This window comes from Nerophis ophidion, linkage group LG02, assembly GCF_033978795.1.
Source record: "Nerophis ophidion isolate RoL-2023_Sa linkage group LG02, RoL_Noph_v1.0, whole genome shotgun sequence".
Taxonomy (NCBI): Eukaryota; Metazoa; Chordata; class Actinopteri; order Syngnathiformes; family Syngnathidae; genus Nerophis; species Nerophis ophidion.
The window spans coordinates 59829903-59848505 of record NC_084612.1 but is presented as its reverse complement, the minus strand read 5'-3'; the positions used below and the strand labels follow the sequence as shown (position 1 = coordinate 59848505).

General features: G+C 38.0%; 1 protein-coding gene across 2 annotated transcripts in view; it reads right to left on the bottom strand.

Moving 5' to 3' along the window:
- The window catches only part of phf2 (PHD finger protein 2), a 102551-nt gene extending 86241 nt beyond the window's left edge, over window positions 1-16310 (bottom strand). Inside the window, exon 1 of one of the 2 annotated variants that reach the window (XM_061887665.1) lies at window positions 15971-16310. In XM_061887665.1, coding sequence (XP_061743649.1) covers window positions 15971-16068 — 98 coding nt within the window. In that variant the 5' untranslated portion in view covers window positions 16069-16310. The remainder of the gene's footprint in view (window positions 1-15970) is intronic. The other variant, XM_061887658.1, reaches the window with a different exon arrangement.
- Window positions 16311-18603: the final 2293 nt, after the last annotated feature.

Genomic DNA, 18603 nt, shown 5'->3' with positions numbered 1-18603 from the left:
AATCAACCACAGGCTTCCCCAATGCTGTAATAAATTAAGCATGATGAGTTGACTTGAAACTGTTTAATGTTGCACTTTTTATATGTAAAAGAAAAGTTCTGTCATTTTATTTCATCTAAGCAACAACTTGAGGCAGTTTAATGTGGATTAACGTGGGCAGAATTATTATAATTTTGCCAATGTTAAAAGGATCAAGCCATTGTTTACAAATTTGGTAAATAAATAACCAAAAAAATGTATATTTTCTTGTTTTCTTACTGTACCGAAAATGAACCGAACCGTGACCTCTAAACCGAGGTACGTACCGAACCGAAATTTTTGTGTACCGTTACACCCCTAACGAGTAGGCGGATTGCTGGCATCACACAGTGCAACTCTTTTTTCCCCGGGATAAATACAGTAGCAATAATGAAAATATGGACAAAAAAGTGTGAGAATATTTTGGTTTGAATCAATATATCTCAGGTTAATCTCTGTGCGATGTATTAAATTACTACATGGTGATATTCGAGTATACGTTCTCACGCAGTTGCTTTTAGCTGCGGGCTTCCCACTACAGGCTCTTCCCACTCTTTCTTGTCCCTCCTTCTCACAAAACATAGAACAAGCGCAACTTCTTACATACGTCACATACAACATCATTAACCCTCGCGGAGCAGAGAGGTAGCGGCATGGTAACATTAGCTGTGATGCTAACGGAGTGGTAATGCGAGAGAAAGAAGGTGCGAATCTGGTAACAAATGAAAGAATAATTAATAACCAAGAAAAAAGCACGGGGTCCATCGTCTGGCAGTGGTTTGACTTCAAGCGGGAATATGTCAGACATACAACCGTAAAATGTCAAGTATGTGGCAAAAGCATACAAAAAGTAGCAGCTCTACTAATGTAGCATCATTTGAAAAGTCACCTGCTAGAGAAAGAAGAGTGTTTGAAACTCTGCATGTCAACATCAACCATTTGCACATCAACACCGTATGAAAAAAATAGTCAACAACAGAAGGAGATAACGTCCGCAGGAACCTACCTCATAGCGAAGGACATACACTATTAGATTTCCTATTATGCAACTCATTTTCATTTGACAGTTATTGAAATATCTTATGTGACATCATGCACAAAAGTGCACTTTATTTGTTTTAAACTATTTTAGTGGCATTCTGTACAAAAAGTACACTTTAATTTAGTGTTGTTCTGATATGTCATCTTAGTGACATCATGCACAAAAGTGCACTCATAGCTTGTTTTAATATGTCTCTGACAATCTTGCACTTTCTGTTTTGGAAATGACATGAATGTTTTTTAACCCCTGCTTAATAACTGTTTAATAAATACAGTTTTGGTAACTGGACTTAGTTGTGATTTCCCTCTCTGCATGGAAGTTTAAAATGAGTATATATTAATGCAGTATGAACAGGAATATTTTAATGTAGACACATAGAATCATCATACTGCTGTGATTTTGTGCATCAAGTGTTCATTCAAGGCTAAGGTAAAATATCGAGATATATATTGTGTATCGTGACATGGCCTAAAAATATCGAGATATAAATAAAAGGCCATATCGCCCAGTTCTAAGTGGAACAAAATGAGATTAACACTGAGAAGCCAGTTTGCCAAATTAGCTCGGATATGGTGCCCAAAAAAAAAATACAATACAACAAACTTGCATGCCCAGTAGAAACACAACAACACCCAACTCAAGACGTGTACATGAGGATGCAGAGCCTTTTTCCCCATAGTCCACACTTTCTGAGACGTTAGGTGACCAAGGTCAGTGCAAAAGAAAATGGGGTGCGCTCACAGAAAGCGTAATTCACTACATCGCCATACTACTGAAAAAATAGCGTTTCCAAGAACGGTGCAAACGTTTGACGGGCATTTGTCATGTTGTAATTTCATAATGGCGTTTCCTCATTCGTAATCTTTGTGTGACCTGTTAATACATCTGTTTACAATGAAGTCTTTATATTGTTACTCTGCACTTTTGCCTAATAAAGTCCTAACTTGGATGTCAGTTGAGTAATGTACACATTTACCTCTGCCTACATGTTCAATTTTGACTGAAACTTTATTTGTCAATACTTTATTCAGCATTTTTATTTTTTTATTTGGTTATGTATATTTGAGGGTCCCCTCAAACCCTCCTTAACAGAGACATAACATATCGTTTTGCTTTTGGTTGTGATTTGTATTAAGCGCAACATTTTGCTAACCGACAAAGTATATTTTATTGTTACTTTTTTGTTTGTTTTACTTGTAAATTTAGGTTTACATTCCAAATACAATCTCAAAACGTACAATAAATACACATGTATTGCATTTGGAAGGGTATACTTGCATTATTATTATGTATTATCATTACCTCAGTGGTAAATTTAGTCTCAAACTACATTTGGGCGGTATAGCTCGGTTGGTAGAGTGGCCGTGCCAGCGACTTGAGGGTTGCAGGTTCGATTCCCGCTTCCGCCGTCCTAGTTACTGCCGTTGTGTCTTTGGGCAAGACACTTTACCCACCTGCTCCCAGTGCCACCCACACTGGTTTAAATGTAACTTAGATATTGGGGTTCACTATGTAAAGCGCTTTGAGTCACTAGAGAAAAGCGCTATATAAATATAATTCACTTCACTTCAATTGATAATATGTCGTTTATATGCAATAATTTGTAGGTGAATATGTTGTTTAGTAAAATTTGTTATTGGCCCGGCCCGAAGCAAATGTTCTGCAAATATTCTGTGAAGAGATAAAGCAAAATCGAACTTCAACACATCAAACATTATCAGCCACCTGAAACGTTAACATCGCTGCAATAGACTTTTGAAACCTGTGCTGCTAACAAAGCTGCCTCAAAGCCAGTTGAAAAAAAAGGCTAGCACAAATTACAGTTAAATCGACAATTAAAAATAATACAGTATTTTCCGGATTATAAGGCACACTTAAAATTATTTTTTTCCCCTCAAAACTCGACAGTGTGCCATATAATCCGGTGTGCCTAATGTACAAAATAATTCTGGTTTTGCTTACCGACCTTGAAGCAATTTTATTTGGTACATGGTATAATAAGTGTGACTAGTAGATGGCAGTCAGACATAAAAGATACGTGAAGACTACAATATGATGGCAATATAATTCAACTCCAACATTTTATTTTCCATCGAAAATATAGAGCATTGCACAGGGTAACTAAAAAATCTATTCAAATGTTTTAATACGACTTTGGTAAGCTAAGAAGCCGCTCCGCTTGATGGATTGTACTGTGCTTCAACATAGGAGTATTATTATGGTGTGTGTACAAGGTAAGACATTATCTAACATTTTTTCTCGCAATATTAGAATAATATACTTTTCTTTCATTCGGGTACCTGCTGATCTGTATTTGGGAACCGCAAAAATCCTGGAAAATTGCGCGTCAACACCTTTGTAGTCCGTGGCGACGGCGTAGTCGATAAACTTCGTTTTTTTCTCTATCCTCTTGTTATGGGACATTCACCCTCCGCTGTTGCCATTTCTAATATAAAATTAGTGTAAAGTTCTTAATTATATCCGTCAGTAAACTCGGCATGAAAGCGCTAAAACATACCAGTGAAGTGAGTTTACATTATTCACCCGAGGAACTTTAGTTATTAGAGTTCCGGTCAGACTGTTTTTCAAAGGACACATTCCGGCCTTGATGATGTTTTTTGATGAGAAGAAGCTGTTCCGTTATTGAAGTAAAGTCTGAATGTCATTAAAACAGTTAGCTCCATCTTTTGACACTTCTTCCACTCAAGTCCTTGCACGCTACACCGCTACAACAAAGATGACGCGGAGAAGACGCCGCCGAAGGTGAGCCACGTAAATAAGCCCGCCCACAAAACGCCGCATCTGGTATCAACTTTCAGAAAGCGACTTGAAGATGATTTGTAAAACATCATCTATGCAACATTTTGACCAAAGAACCCCCATTACATGTTATGTAGACCACAAGGAAGTATTTTACATTTACAAGAAAAATAATAATGAGTTCTTTAATGCGCCTTATAATCCGGTACGCCTTATAAATGAAAAAAGATCGATTGGCAGTGCGCTTTATAATCCGGTGCGCCCTATGGTCCGGAAAATATGGTAATAAGTTATCTGTTTGATTTTGAGCAGCAAAGAGTTTTCTGAATTGGTTTAAACAAATATATTGTGCATTCCTAAACGTAAGAGTACAACAGAACAGGATTTTGTCTGTCAACATTTCATGTTGCTTAAGTACTATTACTAGAAACATAATAAAATAAATATCTAGCATTTGAATAACATTTTTTTAGAGATGTCCGATACTCTAACTCTACTCTAAGACTTTTTTGCCGCTATCTGATATTCCGATATTGTCCAACTCTTAATTACCGACATTGATATCAACCGATACCGATATGTACTGTCGTGGAATTAACACATCATTATGCCTAATTTTGTTGAGATGCCCCGCTGGATGCATTAAACAATGTAACAAGGTTTTCCAAAATAAATCAACTCAAGTTATGGAAAAAAAATGCCAACATGGCACTTCCATATTTATTATTGAAGTCACAAAGTGCATTGTTTTTTTAAACATGCCTCAAAACAGCAGCTTGAAATTTGGGACATGCTCTCCCTGAGAGAGCATGAGGAGGTTGAGGTGGGCGGGGTTGAGGTGGGGGGTGGGTATATTGTAGCATCCCTGAAGAGTTAGTGCTGCAAGGGGTTCTGGGTATTGGTTCTGTTGTGTTACGGTGCGGATGTTCTCCCGAAATGTGTTTGTCATTCTTGTTTGCTGTGGGTTCACAGTGTGGCGCATATTTGTAACAGTGTTTAAGTTGTTTATACGGCCATCTTCAGTGTGACCTGTATGGCTGTTTACCAAGTATGCTTGCATTCACTGGTGTGCGTGAAAAGCCGTAGATATTATGTGATTGGGCCGGCACGCAAAGGCCTTTAAGGCTTAGCGGTGTTTTAAAAAGTCAAAAATTTTACTTTATGACACCGATACCGATAATTTTGAAACCGATAATTTCCGATATTACATTTTAAAGCATTTATCAGCCGATAATATCGGCAGTTCGATATTATCGGACATCTCTAAAAAAAATTACATTTCTCTTACTAAACCATTTTCTCTGTGAGTTAATGGTGTTGGCAAATGTTTATGGTGGGTGTATTGAGCTTTTGCAACACACTGGTGAAGTTCTTATCCAGCATATGATATCCACACTGTAAAAGCCAAAGTGAGTCCACACGTTTTAATTTAGTTTAACTTTGTCGCTCGAGTCTGCCATTGTCGCACCGTTTTGTTTTTTCTTTTGTAAATACAGCCCGTACAATTTCCGGCCACTCTGGATGACATAAAAGGTGATGACTAGACTGTCTAAGGATGAGCAATGAAAGATGTTTACAGCGAAAAGGAAAAGATAAATAGTGGCCATCTATGATCATATCGTACAGGTAAATATGGAGAGAGTTCTTTGTATTGATATTTTCTCACACTACTACTATACAACATTGCAAGTTGCACTGAGTATGGTGTTTAATTTGGTGTCCAAACTGTTCATGAGTGCAGAGTAAAATATTTACCTTTTCTATGACTGGCTTGGTAGTCTCTGTTATCTCTCAACTGATTACAGTAGTTTCCCTATTCAGTCGTGGTCAAAAATGTACATACACTTGTAAAGAACATAATGTCATGGCTGTCTTGAGTTTCCAATAATTTCTACAACTCTTATTGTTTTGTGATAGAGTGATTGGAGCACATACTTTTTGGTCACAAAAAACATGAAGTTTGGATCTTTTATGAATTTATTATGGGTCTACTGAAAATGTGAGCAAATCTGCGGGGTCAAAAGTATTCATCCATCCATTCATTTTGTACCGCTTTTTCCCTTTGGGGTCGCGGGGGGTGCTGGTGCCTATCTCAGCTACAATCGGGCGGAAGGCGGGGTACACCCTGGACAAGTCGCCACCTCATCGCAGGGCCAACACAGATAGACAGACAACATTCACACTCACATTCACACACTAGGGCCAATTTAGTGTTGCCAATCAACCTATCCCCAGGTGCATGTCTTTGGAAGTGGGAGGAAGCCGGAGTACCCGGAGGGAACCCACGCATTCACGGGGAGAACATGCAAAGTCCACACAGAAAGATCCCAAGCCCGGGATTGAGCCCCAGACTACTCAGGACCTTCCTATTGTGAGGCAGACACACTAACTCCTCTGCCACCGTGAAGCCCCTAATGTATACATACAGCAATATTAATATTAGCTTACATGTCCCATGGCAAGTTTCACTGCAATAAGGCGCTTTTGGTAGCCATCCACAAGCTTCTGGTTGAATTTTTGACCACTCCTCTTGACCAAAATTGGTGCAGTTCAGCTAAATTTGTTAGTTTTCTGACATGGACTTGTTTCTTCAGCATTGTCCACTTGTTTAAGTCAGGACTTTGGGAAGGCTATTCTAAAACCTTAATTCTACCAAGATTTAGCTATTCCTTTACCAATTTTGATGTGTGTTTGGGCTCATTGTCCTGTTGGAACACCCAACTGCGCCCAAGACCCAACCTCCAGGCTGATGATGTTAGGTTGTCCTGAAGAATTTGGAGGTAATCCTCTTTTTTCATTGTTCCATTTACTCTGTAAAGCACCAGTTCCATTGGCAGCAAAACATGCTTGATGTTAGGTAAGGTATGCACATACTGACCTCTGGACCCCTGTCAAAAGCTTATTCTATCTTATCTGGGGGACCCTTTCACTTACCACCTTCCTTAAATGGATATTCACTTCTGTTGTAATTGTAATATGGTTTTGTGAATAAACTTGAAACTTGATCTAGGCATGGTGTTCCTGGGATTAAAGGCCTCACCTTCTCTCCTCCAAACATATTGCTGCATATTGAATTGAATTGAAATATTTTTTTCAAACCTGCACAGTACAACTAAACACAGTTTTTTTTTTTTTTACATGTTGGCAAAGATATTTATGCAAGGCTTGAAAAGGGGTTGAAAAGCAGCTGCTTATAATAGCCCAACCCCTCTCACTCATTCCACATTTAAATAAATAAATGATAAATGGGTTGTACTTGTATAGCGCTTTTCTACCTTCAAGGTACTCAAAGCGCTTTGACACTACTTCCACATTTACCCATTCACACACACATTCACACACTGATGGAGGGAGCTGCCATGCAAGGCGCCAACCAGCACACATCAGGAGCAAGGGTGAAGTGTCTTGCTCAGGACACAACGGACGTGACGAGGTTGGTACTAGGTGGGAATTGAACTATTATTGGGAATTATTTAACATAAACAATATAATACAAGAACAATACTCTATAAACAAAACAAGAAAAACTCCTGTACACTAACAATACTATGAGACAAGACAAGACGAGACAATATTGTGGCCAAACAGCTCAATTTTTGTTTCATCTGACATCACATGGACAAAGATAAGACCTTCTGGAGGAAAGTTCTGTGCCCATAATAAAGTCATAAAAGAACCAAACTTCATGAATGTTTTTTTGTGACCAACAAGTGTGTTCTCCAATCATCCTATCACAAAAAAAAGTAAGAGTTGTAGAAATGATTGGAAACTCCAGACAGCATGGACATCATGTTCTTTACAAGTGTATGTAAAATTTTGACCACGACTGTCTAACATTTAAACATTCACAAGGACAAAAGCGTGTTGAAGTTTTTTCAGTTACTGGGATAACAATATTATTCATGGAGGCGCTCTATAAAATTGAAGTCTTTTAAGACACCTGTCATTAAATTTGTTTCCTCCTCACCCCACAGATGTAAACCTTTACCGCTTCAGTTCCCCGCCATGCTGGACAAATCCCATAACCATAGCCATCTGAGTAGTGAGAATGCTAGAGATGCGCGGATAGGCAATTATATCATCCGCAACCGCATCACTAAAGTCGTCATCCACCCGTCATCCACCCGCCATCCACCCGAAAATAATCATTTTATCAGAACCGCCCGTTGTTATATATCCGGAGTCGGCGACCTTTACCACTAAAAGAGCTAGTTTGACCCGTGTCACAAAGTAAAGAACGCAATGGGAGCCGTTAACGTTCTCGCGAATATCCGATGGTGCTCATTCAGATAACGGGAATAAGGGCGTGCTGTGAAGCCATTGCTTTTGTCACCTTCAACAACATGTACAAACCGTTTGCCAGTCCAGCAACATGCTCTATGCAGCTTCAACAAACACACGTACAAGATTGAAAGGCATACCGGGTGATACAGAGTACACTAATGGTTGTGATATAAACAATTTTAACACTCTTACTAATAAGCGCCACACTGTGAAGCCACACCAAACAAGAATGACAAACACATTTCGGGAGAACATCCTCACAGTAACAGAAAATAAACGCAACACAACAAATACCCAGAATCCTTTGCATCCATGACACACCCTGAATATACTTTACACCCCCGCACCCCCAAACCCGCCCACCTTACCGACGCACGGAGGGAGGGTGCTGCTAGTGGGGTGTATAATATAGTCAGAAGTGTCATGGATGCAAAAGGATTCTGGGTATTTGTTGTGTTACTGTGAGGATGTTCTCCCGAAATGTTTTTGTCATTCTTGTTTGGTGTGGCTTCACAGCGTGGCACATATTAGTAAGTGTTAAAATTCTTTATATCACAACCATTAGTGCACTCTGTATCACCCAGTATGCCTTGCAGTCGTGTGCGTGTGTCGGTGGAAGCCACACACAACATATTGCTGGACCTGCAAGTAAATTGTACGTGTTGTAGAAGGCGTCAAAGGCTTCATAGCATGCCCTAATACTTATTAACTGGGTGACTGCCGGCAGACATTCTTGAGAATGTTTACGTCAACTAATGTCTTCTTCGCTTTGTGACACGGGTCCAAAATGGCTCTTTGAACGGTAAAAGTCACCGATCTCTGAACCATGTATATCATATATTTCCAAATGGTTCAGCCGCAACCCGCCCGAATCTATTTAAAATCTATTTTTTCGTTATGTCACCCGCCCGACCCGCGGTTTATCCACGGACTCCGCGGATGAGACCGCAAACCGCGCATCTCTAGAGCATGCACAAAAAACACTTCATAGTCTGCCAATTATGTCTTTATATAAAGTAATTTGACACAGGCAATCTCGTTTTTAATAAACACAAAAAATGTGTTTATACATCTCAACAGTTTTCACAATATTTACAAGATTCTATTCAATACAGACCCTGCGATTGGCTGGCGACCAATCAAGTGTACCCCGTCTTTCACCGCACCGAGCCTACAAGGGACTCTAAGGCCATGTGCACACGAACATTGTCACTTTAAACACTCACAAATAATCTATGCGTTTGGATATGTCCACACGCAAACACATTCCCTTGTCATTTCGAAACTCACTTTTGAAAACCAATCAATCAATCAATGTTTACTCATATAGCCCTAAATCACTAGTGTCTCAAAGGGCTGCACAAACCACAACACAAACCACTACGACATCCTTGGTAGGCCCTCATAAGGGCAAGGAAAACTCACACCCAGTGGGACGTCGGTAACAATGATGACTATGAGAACCTTGGAGAGGACGAAAGCAATGGATGTCAAGCGGAATTCATAATGGATCCAACACGGCAAAAGTGAGGAGTTTCAAACTGTCTTTAGCGCGTGCATGCGGGCGCAGTATATTTCTGTCATTGCGTGCCTAGTAGTGTCGTCCGACACCAATGTTTCGGTAAAATGTATTTCGATTCATGTTACAACAGCGTGGCTTTGTAGTAGGGCTGGGCAATATATGGAATATACTCGATATATTGCGGGTTTGTCTCTGTGCGATATAGAAAATGACTATATCGTGATATTCGAGTATAAGTTCTCACGCAGTTACTTTTAGCTGCGGGCATTACACTGCAGGCTTTTATCACTCTATGCTGTCTCTGCTTCTCACAGAGACACAAAACAAGCACACCTTCTTACATATGTCACATACTTATACGCCCTGGCGGAGCAGAGAGGTAGCAACATGAGTAACGTTAGCTGTGGTGCGAGTGGTAATACGAGATGAAGAAAGAGCGAATCTGGTAACAAAATGAAAAAGGAAGAATTAACTCCCAAGAAAAAAAGCACGGGGTCTATCATCTGGCGGTGGTTTGGCTTCAAGCGGAAAGATGTTGAACAGACAACCGTAATATGTCAAGTATGCGGCAAAAGCGTTGCTACAAAAAGTAGCAGCACTACTAATTTGTCAATCTGCTAGAGAATGAAGAGTGCATGAAACTCTGCATGTCAACAACTCGGCCGGTGCCACACCCAACAAAATGCACTGACCCAATTGAGCCTGGCGTCTTGCATTTCCCGATCAAAACCGAATGAAAAAAAATAGTCAACAACAGGAGATAACGTCCGCAGTAACCTACCACATAGCGAAGGACATACACTATTTGATTTCCTATTATGCAGCTCATTTTTATTTGACAGTTATCAAAATATATTGTGTGACATCATGCCAAAAAGTGCACTTTATTTGTTTTAAACTATTGTAGTGGCATTCTGTACATTTTTTTATTTTAATTAAATGTTTAACACTTAAATTTAGTGTTGTTTTGATATGCCATCTTAATGACATCATGCACAAAGTGCACTCAAAGCTTGTTTAAAAATGTCTCTGACAATCTTGGACTTTCTGTTTTGGAAATGACATGAATGTTTGTGCCACTGCTTAATAACTGTTTAATAAATACAGTTTTGCTCAATTGACTTAGTTGTGATTTCCCTCTCTGCATGAAAGCCTAAATGTATGACAGAACAGCAAGTACCAATAGGTAAGAAAAGTTGGTTTTGCATAATAATGCAAAACAAAATGTAAGATAACGTCTCCTGAAAGGTGCCACACATAACAACCGTATGTTGAAGCACGGTACATCTGACTATGGTACATAGGCGCCGATCTACATTTCTGCCATTGGGCGCTCGGTGTGTGTGTATTAAAAAGAAAAATAGACGTTCAGCGAAGTTAATATCCCATATGATGTGTGGCTTTATTATTTTGTAAAACCGACCAAACTCGCCACATTATTAACTACAACTATCTGTGTTGGCCCTGTGATGAGGTAGCGACTTGTTCAGGGTGTAAACCGCCTTCTGCCCGAATGCAGCTGAGATAGGCTCCAGCACCCACCAGGACCCCAAAAGGGACAAGCTGTAGAAAACAATTAAGCACGGATTGTTTTAAATCACAAATATATACAATTTTGTACGGAGGAAAGAACAAAACATATGTTTGTGTCCTAGCGAACAGGCAATGTTTCAAAGGGAGATGCGTGGAATGAGAATAATAGGAGGCTTTATCGTGAATTGGACCCTTTATCGTATTATTGATAATAATTGTATTTAGGCGGCAGTGGAGCAGCGAGAAGACACGAGGACGCTGAAGAAAGTGAGTAAGAACAGCAAACGTGATGATAAAGATGGTTGAAAAAGCGCTTAGTGGAGAGAAAAGCAGCGGCAGCCAGACAGTGCGGCTTGGTAGTTTACCAAAGTTGTACCAAAACATTTTTGAGCGCCATGTAAACTGTTGTAAATTCTCAATGAAACATCAACGTTTTGGTGTTGCTTGCTTACCTGTACTTGCTTGCGTCATTTATTGAACAGGCGACAGTCAGCATGCAATCCTATTTAAACATCAATGTTTCTTTTTTAGTGCACTACAAGAATGAAATTGGCACTTCTAAGTCCATCCATCCATCCATTTTCTACCGCTTCTTACAAGTTAATTAACTTATGTTTTTAAATAAGATTTGAAAATGATACGACATAATGACAAGAAACAACCGTTTTACCCTGCATTCACAAACAATTAAGCACAGATTTTGTGCAACTCTACCAAATACAGAACAGCGGGTACCAATTGGTAAGAAAAGTTGGATTTGCATAATAATGCACAACAAAACGTCAGATAATGTCTCCTGATAGGTGCCACACGATACTCGTATATTGAAGCACAGTACGTCTGACTATGGTAGCCGTAATGCTCCGCGTTCGCAGTTTACCAAAGTTGTACTAAAACATTTTTGACAGATTTTTGAGCGCCATGTAAAATGTTTCATATTCTCAATGAAACAACGTTTTGGTGTTGCTTGCTTACCTGTACTTCCTAGTGTCATTTATTGAACAGGCGTCAGTCCTATTTAAACATCAATGTTTCTTTTTTAGAGTGTGTTACAAGAATGAAATGTGCACTTTAAGTCAAATAACTTCATTACCGGAGTTATGTCATTAAATACGATACAACATAGTGTTTCATGACAAGAAAAAACTGTTTTACCCTAAATAAACAAACAATTAAACACAGATTTTGTGCAGCTCTACCAAATACAGAACAACAAGTACCAATAGGCAAGAAAAGTTGTATTTGCATAATAATGCAAAACAAAATGCCAGATAATGTCTCCTGATAGGTGCCACACATAACACCCGTATCTTGAAGCACAGTACGTCCGACTAGTGTTCGCAGTTTACCAAAGTTGTACTAAAACATTTTTGACAGATTTTGAGTTCCATATTCTCAATGAAATAACGTTTTTGTGTTGCTTGCTTACCTGTACTTGCTAGCGTCATTTATTGAACAGGCGTCATTCAACCTGCAGTCCTATCTAAACATCAATGTTTTTTTTACAAGAATGAAATGTGCACTTTAAGTCAAATAACTTCATTACCGGAGTTATGTCATTGAATACGATATGACATAATGTCTCATGACAAGAAAACACAGTTTTACCCTGCATACATAAACAATTAAGAACAGATTTTGTGCAGCTCCACCAAATACAGAACAGCAAGTACCAATTGGTAAGAAGAGTTGGATTCGCATAATAATGCAAAAAAAAATGCCAGATAATGTCTCCTGATAGGTGCCACACATAACACCCGTATGTTGAAGCACAGTACGTCTGACTATGGTAGCCGTAATGCTCCGCGTTCACAGTTTACCAAAGTTGTACTAAAACATTTTTGACAGATTTTTGATTGCTATGTAAAATGTTCCATATTCTCAATGAAACGTTTTGGTGTTGCTTGCTTACCTGTACTTGCTAGCGTCATTTATTGAACAGGCGTCAGTCAACCTGCAGTCCTATTTAAACATCAATGTTTTTTTTACAAGAATGAAATGTGCACTTTAAGTCAAATAACTTCATTACCGGAGTTATGTCATTGAATACGATATGACATAATGTCTCATGACAAGAAAACACAGTTTTACCCTGCATACATAAACAATTAAGAACAGATTTTGTGCAGCTCCACCAAATACAGAACAGCAAGTACCAATTGGTAAGAAGAGTTGGATTCGCATAATAATGCAAAAAAAAATGTCAGATAATGTCTCCTGATAGGTGCCACACATAACACCCGTATCTTGAAGCACAGTACGTCTGACTACAGTGTTCGCAGTTTACCAAAGTTGTACTAAAACATTTTTGACAGATTTTTGATTGCTATGTAAAATGTTCCATATTCTCAATGAAACGTTTTGGTGTTGCTTGCTTACCTGTACTTGCTAGCGTAATTTATTGAACAGGCGTCAGTCAACCTGCAGTCCTATTTAAACATCAATGTTTTTATTTTTTAGAGTGTGTTACAAGAATGAAGTGTGTACTTTAAGTCAAATAACTTCATTACCGGAGTTATGTCATTAAATACGATACGACATAGTGTTTCATGACAAGGAAAAACTGTTTTACCCTGCATAAACAAACAATTAAGCACAGATTATGTGCAGCTCTACCAAATACAGAACAGCAAGTACCAATAGGCAAGAAAAGTTGTATTTGCATAATAATGCAAAACAAAATGTCAGATAATGTCTCCTGATAGGTGCTACACATAACACCCGTATCTTGAAGCACAGTACGTCCGACTACAGTGTTCGCAGTTTACCAAAGTTGTACTAAAACATTTTGGACAGATTTTGAGTTTCATATTCTCAATGAAATAACGTTTTTGTGTTGCTTGCTTACCTGTACTTGCTAGCGTCTTTTATTGAACAGGCGTCACTCAACCTGCAGTTTTATTTAAACATCAATGTTTTTTTACAAGAATGAAATGTGCACTTTAAGTCAAATAACTTCATTACCGGAGTTATGTCATTGAATACGATATGACATAATGTCTCATGACAAGAAAACACAGTTTTACCCTGCATACATAAACAATTAAGAACAGATTTTGTGCAGCTCCACCAAATACAGAACAGCAAGTACCAATTGGTAAGAAGAGTTGGATTCGCATGATAATGCAAAAAAAAAATGCCAGATAATGTCTCCTGATAGGTGCCACACATAACACCCGTATCTTGAAGCACAGTACGTCTGACTATGGTAGCCGTAATGCTCCGCGTTCGCAGTTTACCAAAGTTGTACTAAAACATTTTTGACAGATTTTTGATTGCCATGTAAAATGTTCCATATTCTCAATGAAACGTTTTGGTGTTGCTTGCTTACCTGTACTTGCTAGTGTCATTTATTGAACAGGCGTCAGTCAACCTGCAGTCCTATTTAAACATCAATGTTTCTTTTTTAGAGTGTGTTACAAGAATGAAGTGTGCACTTTAAGTCAAATAACTTTATTACCGGAGTTGTGTCATTAAATACGATACGACAGTGTTTCATGACAAGAAAAAACTGTTTTACCCTGCATAAACAATTAAGCACAGATTATGTGCAGCTCTACCAAATACAGAACACCAAGTACCAAAAGGTAAGAAAAGTTGTATTTGCATAATAATGCAAAACAAAATGTCAGATAATGTCTCCTGATAGGTGCCACACATAACACCCATATCTTGAAGCACAGTACGTCCGACTATGGTGTTCGCAGTTTACCAAAGTTGTACTAAAACAATTTTGACTGATTTTGAGTTCCATATTCTCAATGAAATAACGTTTTTGTGTTGCTTGCTTACCTGTACTTGCTAGCGTCATTTATTGAACAGGCGTCATCCAACCTGCAGTCCTATTTAAACATCAATGTTTTTTTACAAGAATGAAATGTGCACTTTAAGTCAAATAACTTAATTACCGGAGTTATGTCATTGAATACGATATGACTTAATGTCTCATGACAAGAAAACACTGTTTTAACCTGCATACACAGCACAGATTGTTTTAAATCAAAATCCCATACATTTCCGCGCGGAGGAAAGAACAAAACATATGTTTGTGTTGTAGCGAACATGAAATATTTCAGGGGAGACGCGTGGAATGAGAACAATTGGAGGCTGTACGGTGAGTAATAATGGGTAATAATGTATTTAGACGGCGGGGGAGCGGCGGGAAGACACAAGGACGGCGAACATGTTGATAAAGATGGTTAAAGAAGCGCTTAGTGGAGTGGACACACAGTTGAGTAAAGATGAAGCGTGTTAATAATAAAAGCCGAGAGCTGTGTTCCAGACATTGTCAGCCATAGCTGGCTGTTCGAGCTCCGAAACACCGCGCTCGTCCCTACAGGCTTTTTTTCCTCTCTCCGACCACTGACGACAATGAAAAGAAAACAAAATGGACAAGCGGAAGAAAAGAAAAGGGAAACGTCGGCGAGTGTGTCGACGGAGGTCCGCAGCGCTGAGCCGGGGAGTCATGGCGGGCATGTTTTAAAGCAACTTGCTGGGGGAAAACGGCGAAGATGACGCCGCCATTAAAAAACATCAAGCCCGATAAACATGCTTTTTTTTCTGTTCTTTTTTTTAATATATCGCCTTTGGAGTTATTCACGACACACACACCAAAAAAAAAAAAAAAAAAAAAAAAAAACCCCGTCCCAGCCCCGCTCGGCTAAATATAACTCCGCCTTCTCGTCCGAGCGGCCTGCGTTCAGACGGGCGACGGAGAGCCACAAAGCTGTCAAAAGGCGCCGCGATGTCGCCATTTTCTTCGGGCTCCTGCGAAGCAAAGTAGCGCCAAAACGGCCAAGAATCGCTCTTACCCGCCGTGGAACCAATCCTTGCAGGCGTCGCACTCGATCATGAACTGGTTGACGTCGTAAGGCAGTCTGCAGACGCAATAGACTGGTGCGGTCGCCATGTTCACTTGACAAGTACGGCGGGATGGACGGGGGGGCAGCAGAGGAACAATATCATCCAATATGATGATGGAGGACAAATATAGGGGCTGTCCCGACACACTACGTCTTCATCACTACTACATTACATACACGCACCGCACGCTTTGCCTCAAATGCAGTTTTCTTTTTTTTTGCTTTTTTTTTTTTTTTTTTTCCCATCGTCTTTATTTGTACTTGGCGTCGGCGTAGTGGCCGCCAGGCAGCGAGCGAAACAATACAAGTCAAACCTCGCCTGGCTGGTGAATGACATAACAATTCAATCATTGCATTACGTCAACACTCACGACACGCAGGAGCACGCACATTTGCTTCAAACTTATTAGAATGCAAATTGCAAAACGACATCGTATTTTGTGTATTACGTTGGAATGTTAATACACTACAAAATACAAATGGGATCCAATTAGACTACAACGTAATATGCTAAACGTTGATTTTGAAATGTCTTATTACACTAGAATGCAACACGTGCAAATTAACAAGTCCAAATGCACAAAAAAATCTTGAATAAAAATAATTAAATTACTGAATTGCATTAAAAGTTAAATGACACTAGAACAGTTAAAATGCAACTGAAAAGAGTCCAATTACACAAACAAATTGCACTCGAAGGTTAAAAAGTATATTTACACCAGAAAAAACTTTTTAAAAAGTCCTTTTACATTACAACGTAATACACTAAACGTTCATTTTGAAATTTCTGATTACCCTAGAATGCAACACATGCAAATTAACAAGTCCAAATACACTAAAAATCTTGAATAAAAATAATTAAATTACTGCAATGTAATACACTAATACATTGCATTAAAAGTTGCACAAAAATCTTCAATAAAAAAAATTACTGGAATGTAATACATTAAAAGGTAAATGACACTAGAATATGATAGTCAAAAACGCAACTGAAAAAAAGTCCCATTACACCAAAAATAAAAAATTGCCCTCGAAGTCAAAAATATACATTTACACCAAAAAAAGGTTTTTAAAAAGTCCCTTTACACTACAACATAATACACTAAACGTTGAGTTTGAAATGTCTGATTACACAAGAATGCAACACATGCAAATTAACAAGTCCAAAATGCACTAAAAATCGTCAATAAAAACTATTAAATTACTGCATTGTAATACACTAAAACATTGCATTAAAAGTTAAATGACACTATATATAATAGTTAAAAACGCAACTGAAAAAAGTCCCATTACACAAAAAATAAGAAATTGCACTGGATGGCAAAAAAGTATATTTACATGAAAAAGGTATTTATAAAAAGTCCATTTACACTACAACGTAATACACTGAACGTTGATTTTGAAATGTCTGATTACACTAGAATGCAACACATGCAAATTTAGAACAAGTCCAAATGCACGAAAATCTTCAATAAAAAGTATACAATTACTGCAATGTAATACATTAAAAGTTGAATGACACTAGAATATAATAGTTAAAAAGGCAACTGAAAAAAGTCCCATTACACAAAAAATAAGAAATTGCACTGGATGGCAAAAAAGTATATTTACATGAAAAAGGTATTTATAAAAAGTCCCTTTACACTACAACGTAATACACTGAACGTTGATTTTGAAATGTCTGATTACACTAGAATGCAACACATGCAAATTAACAAGTCCAGATGCACTAAAATCTTCAATAAAAATAATTACTGCAATGTAATACACTAAAACATTGCATTCAATGTTGAATGACACTAGTATATAATAGTTAAACACTAGATGGCAAAAAAGTATATTTACACGAAAAAAGTATTTTTTAAGAGTCTCTTTACACTACAATGTGATACACTAAACAGTGATTTTGAAATGTCAGATTAAACTAGAATGCAACACATGCAAATTTACAACAAGTCCAAATGCACGAAAATCGTCAATAAAAAATAATAAAATTACTGCAATGTAATACATTAAAAGTTCAATGAAACTTGAATATGATATTTAAAAATGCAACTGAAAAAAGTCCCACTACACCAAAAATAAGAAATTGCACTCCAAGGCAAAAATATACATTTACACCAAAAGTCCCTTTACACTACAATGTAATACACTAAACATTGATGTTCAAATGTCTGATTACACAAGAATGCAACACATGCAAATTTACAAAAAGTCCAAATGCACAAAAATTTTCAATAAAAATAATTAAAATACTGCAATGTAATGCTCTAAAACATTGCATTAAATGTTAAATGACACTAGAATATAATAGTTAAAAACGCAACTGAATAAAGTCCTATTACACAAAAAATAAGAAATTGCACTCGAAGGCAAACAAGTATATTTACATCAAAAAAAAAGTTTTAAAAATTCCCTTTACACTACAATGTAATACACTAAACATTGATTTTGAAATGTCTGATTACAGTAGAATGAAACACTTGTGCAATAGAAAATGCAAATTAAAAACAAGTCCAAATACACTAAAATCTTGAGTAAATATAATTTATAACATTGCATTAAAAGTTAAATGACACTAG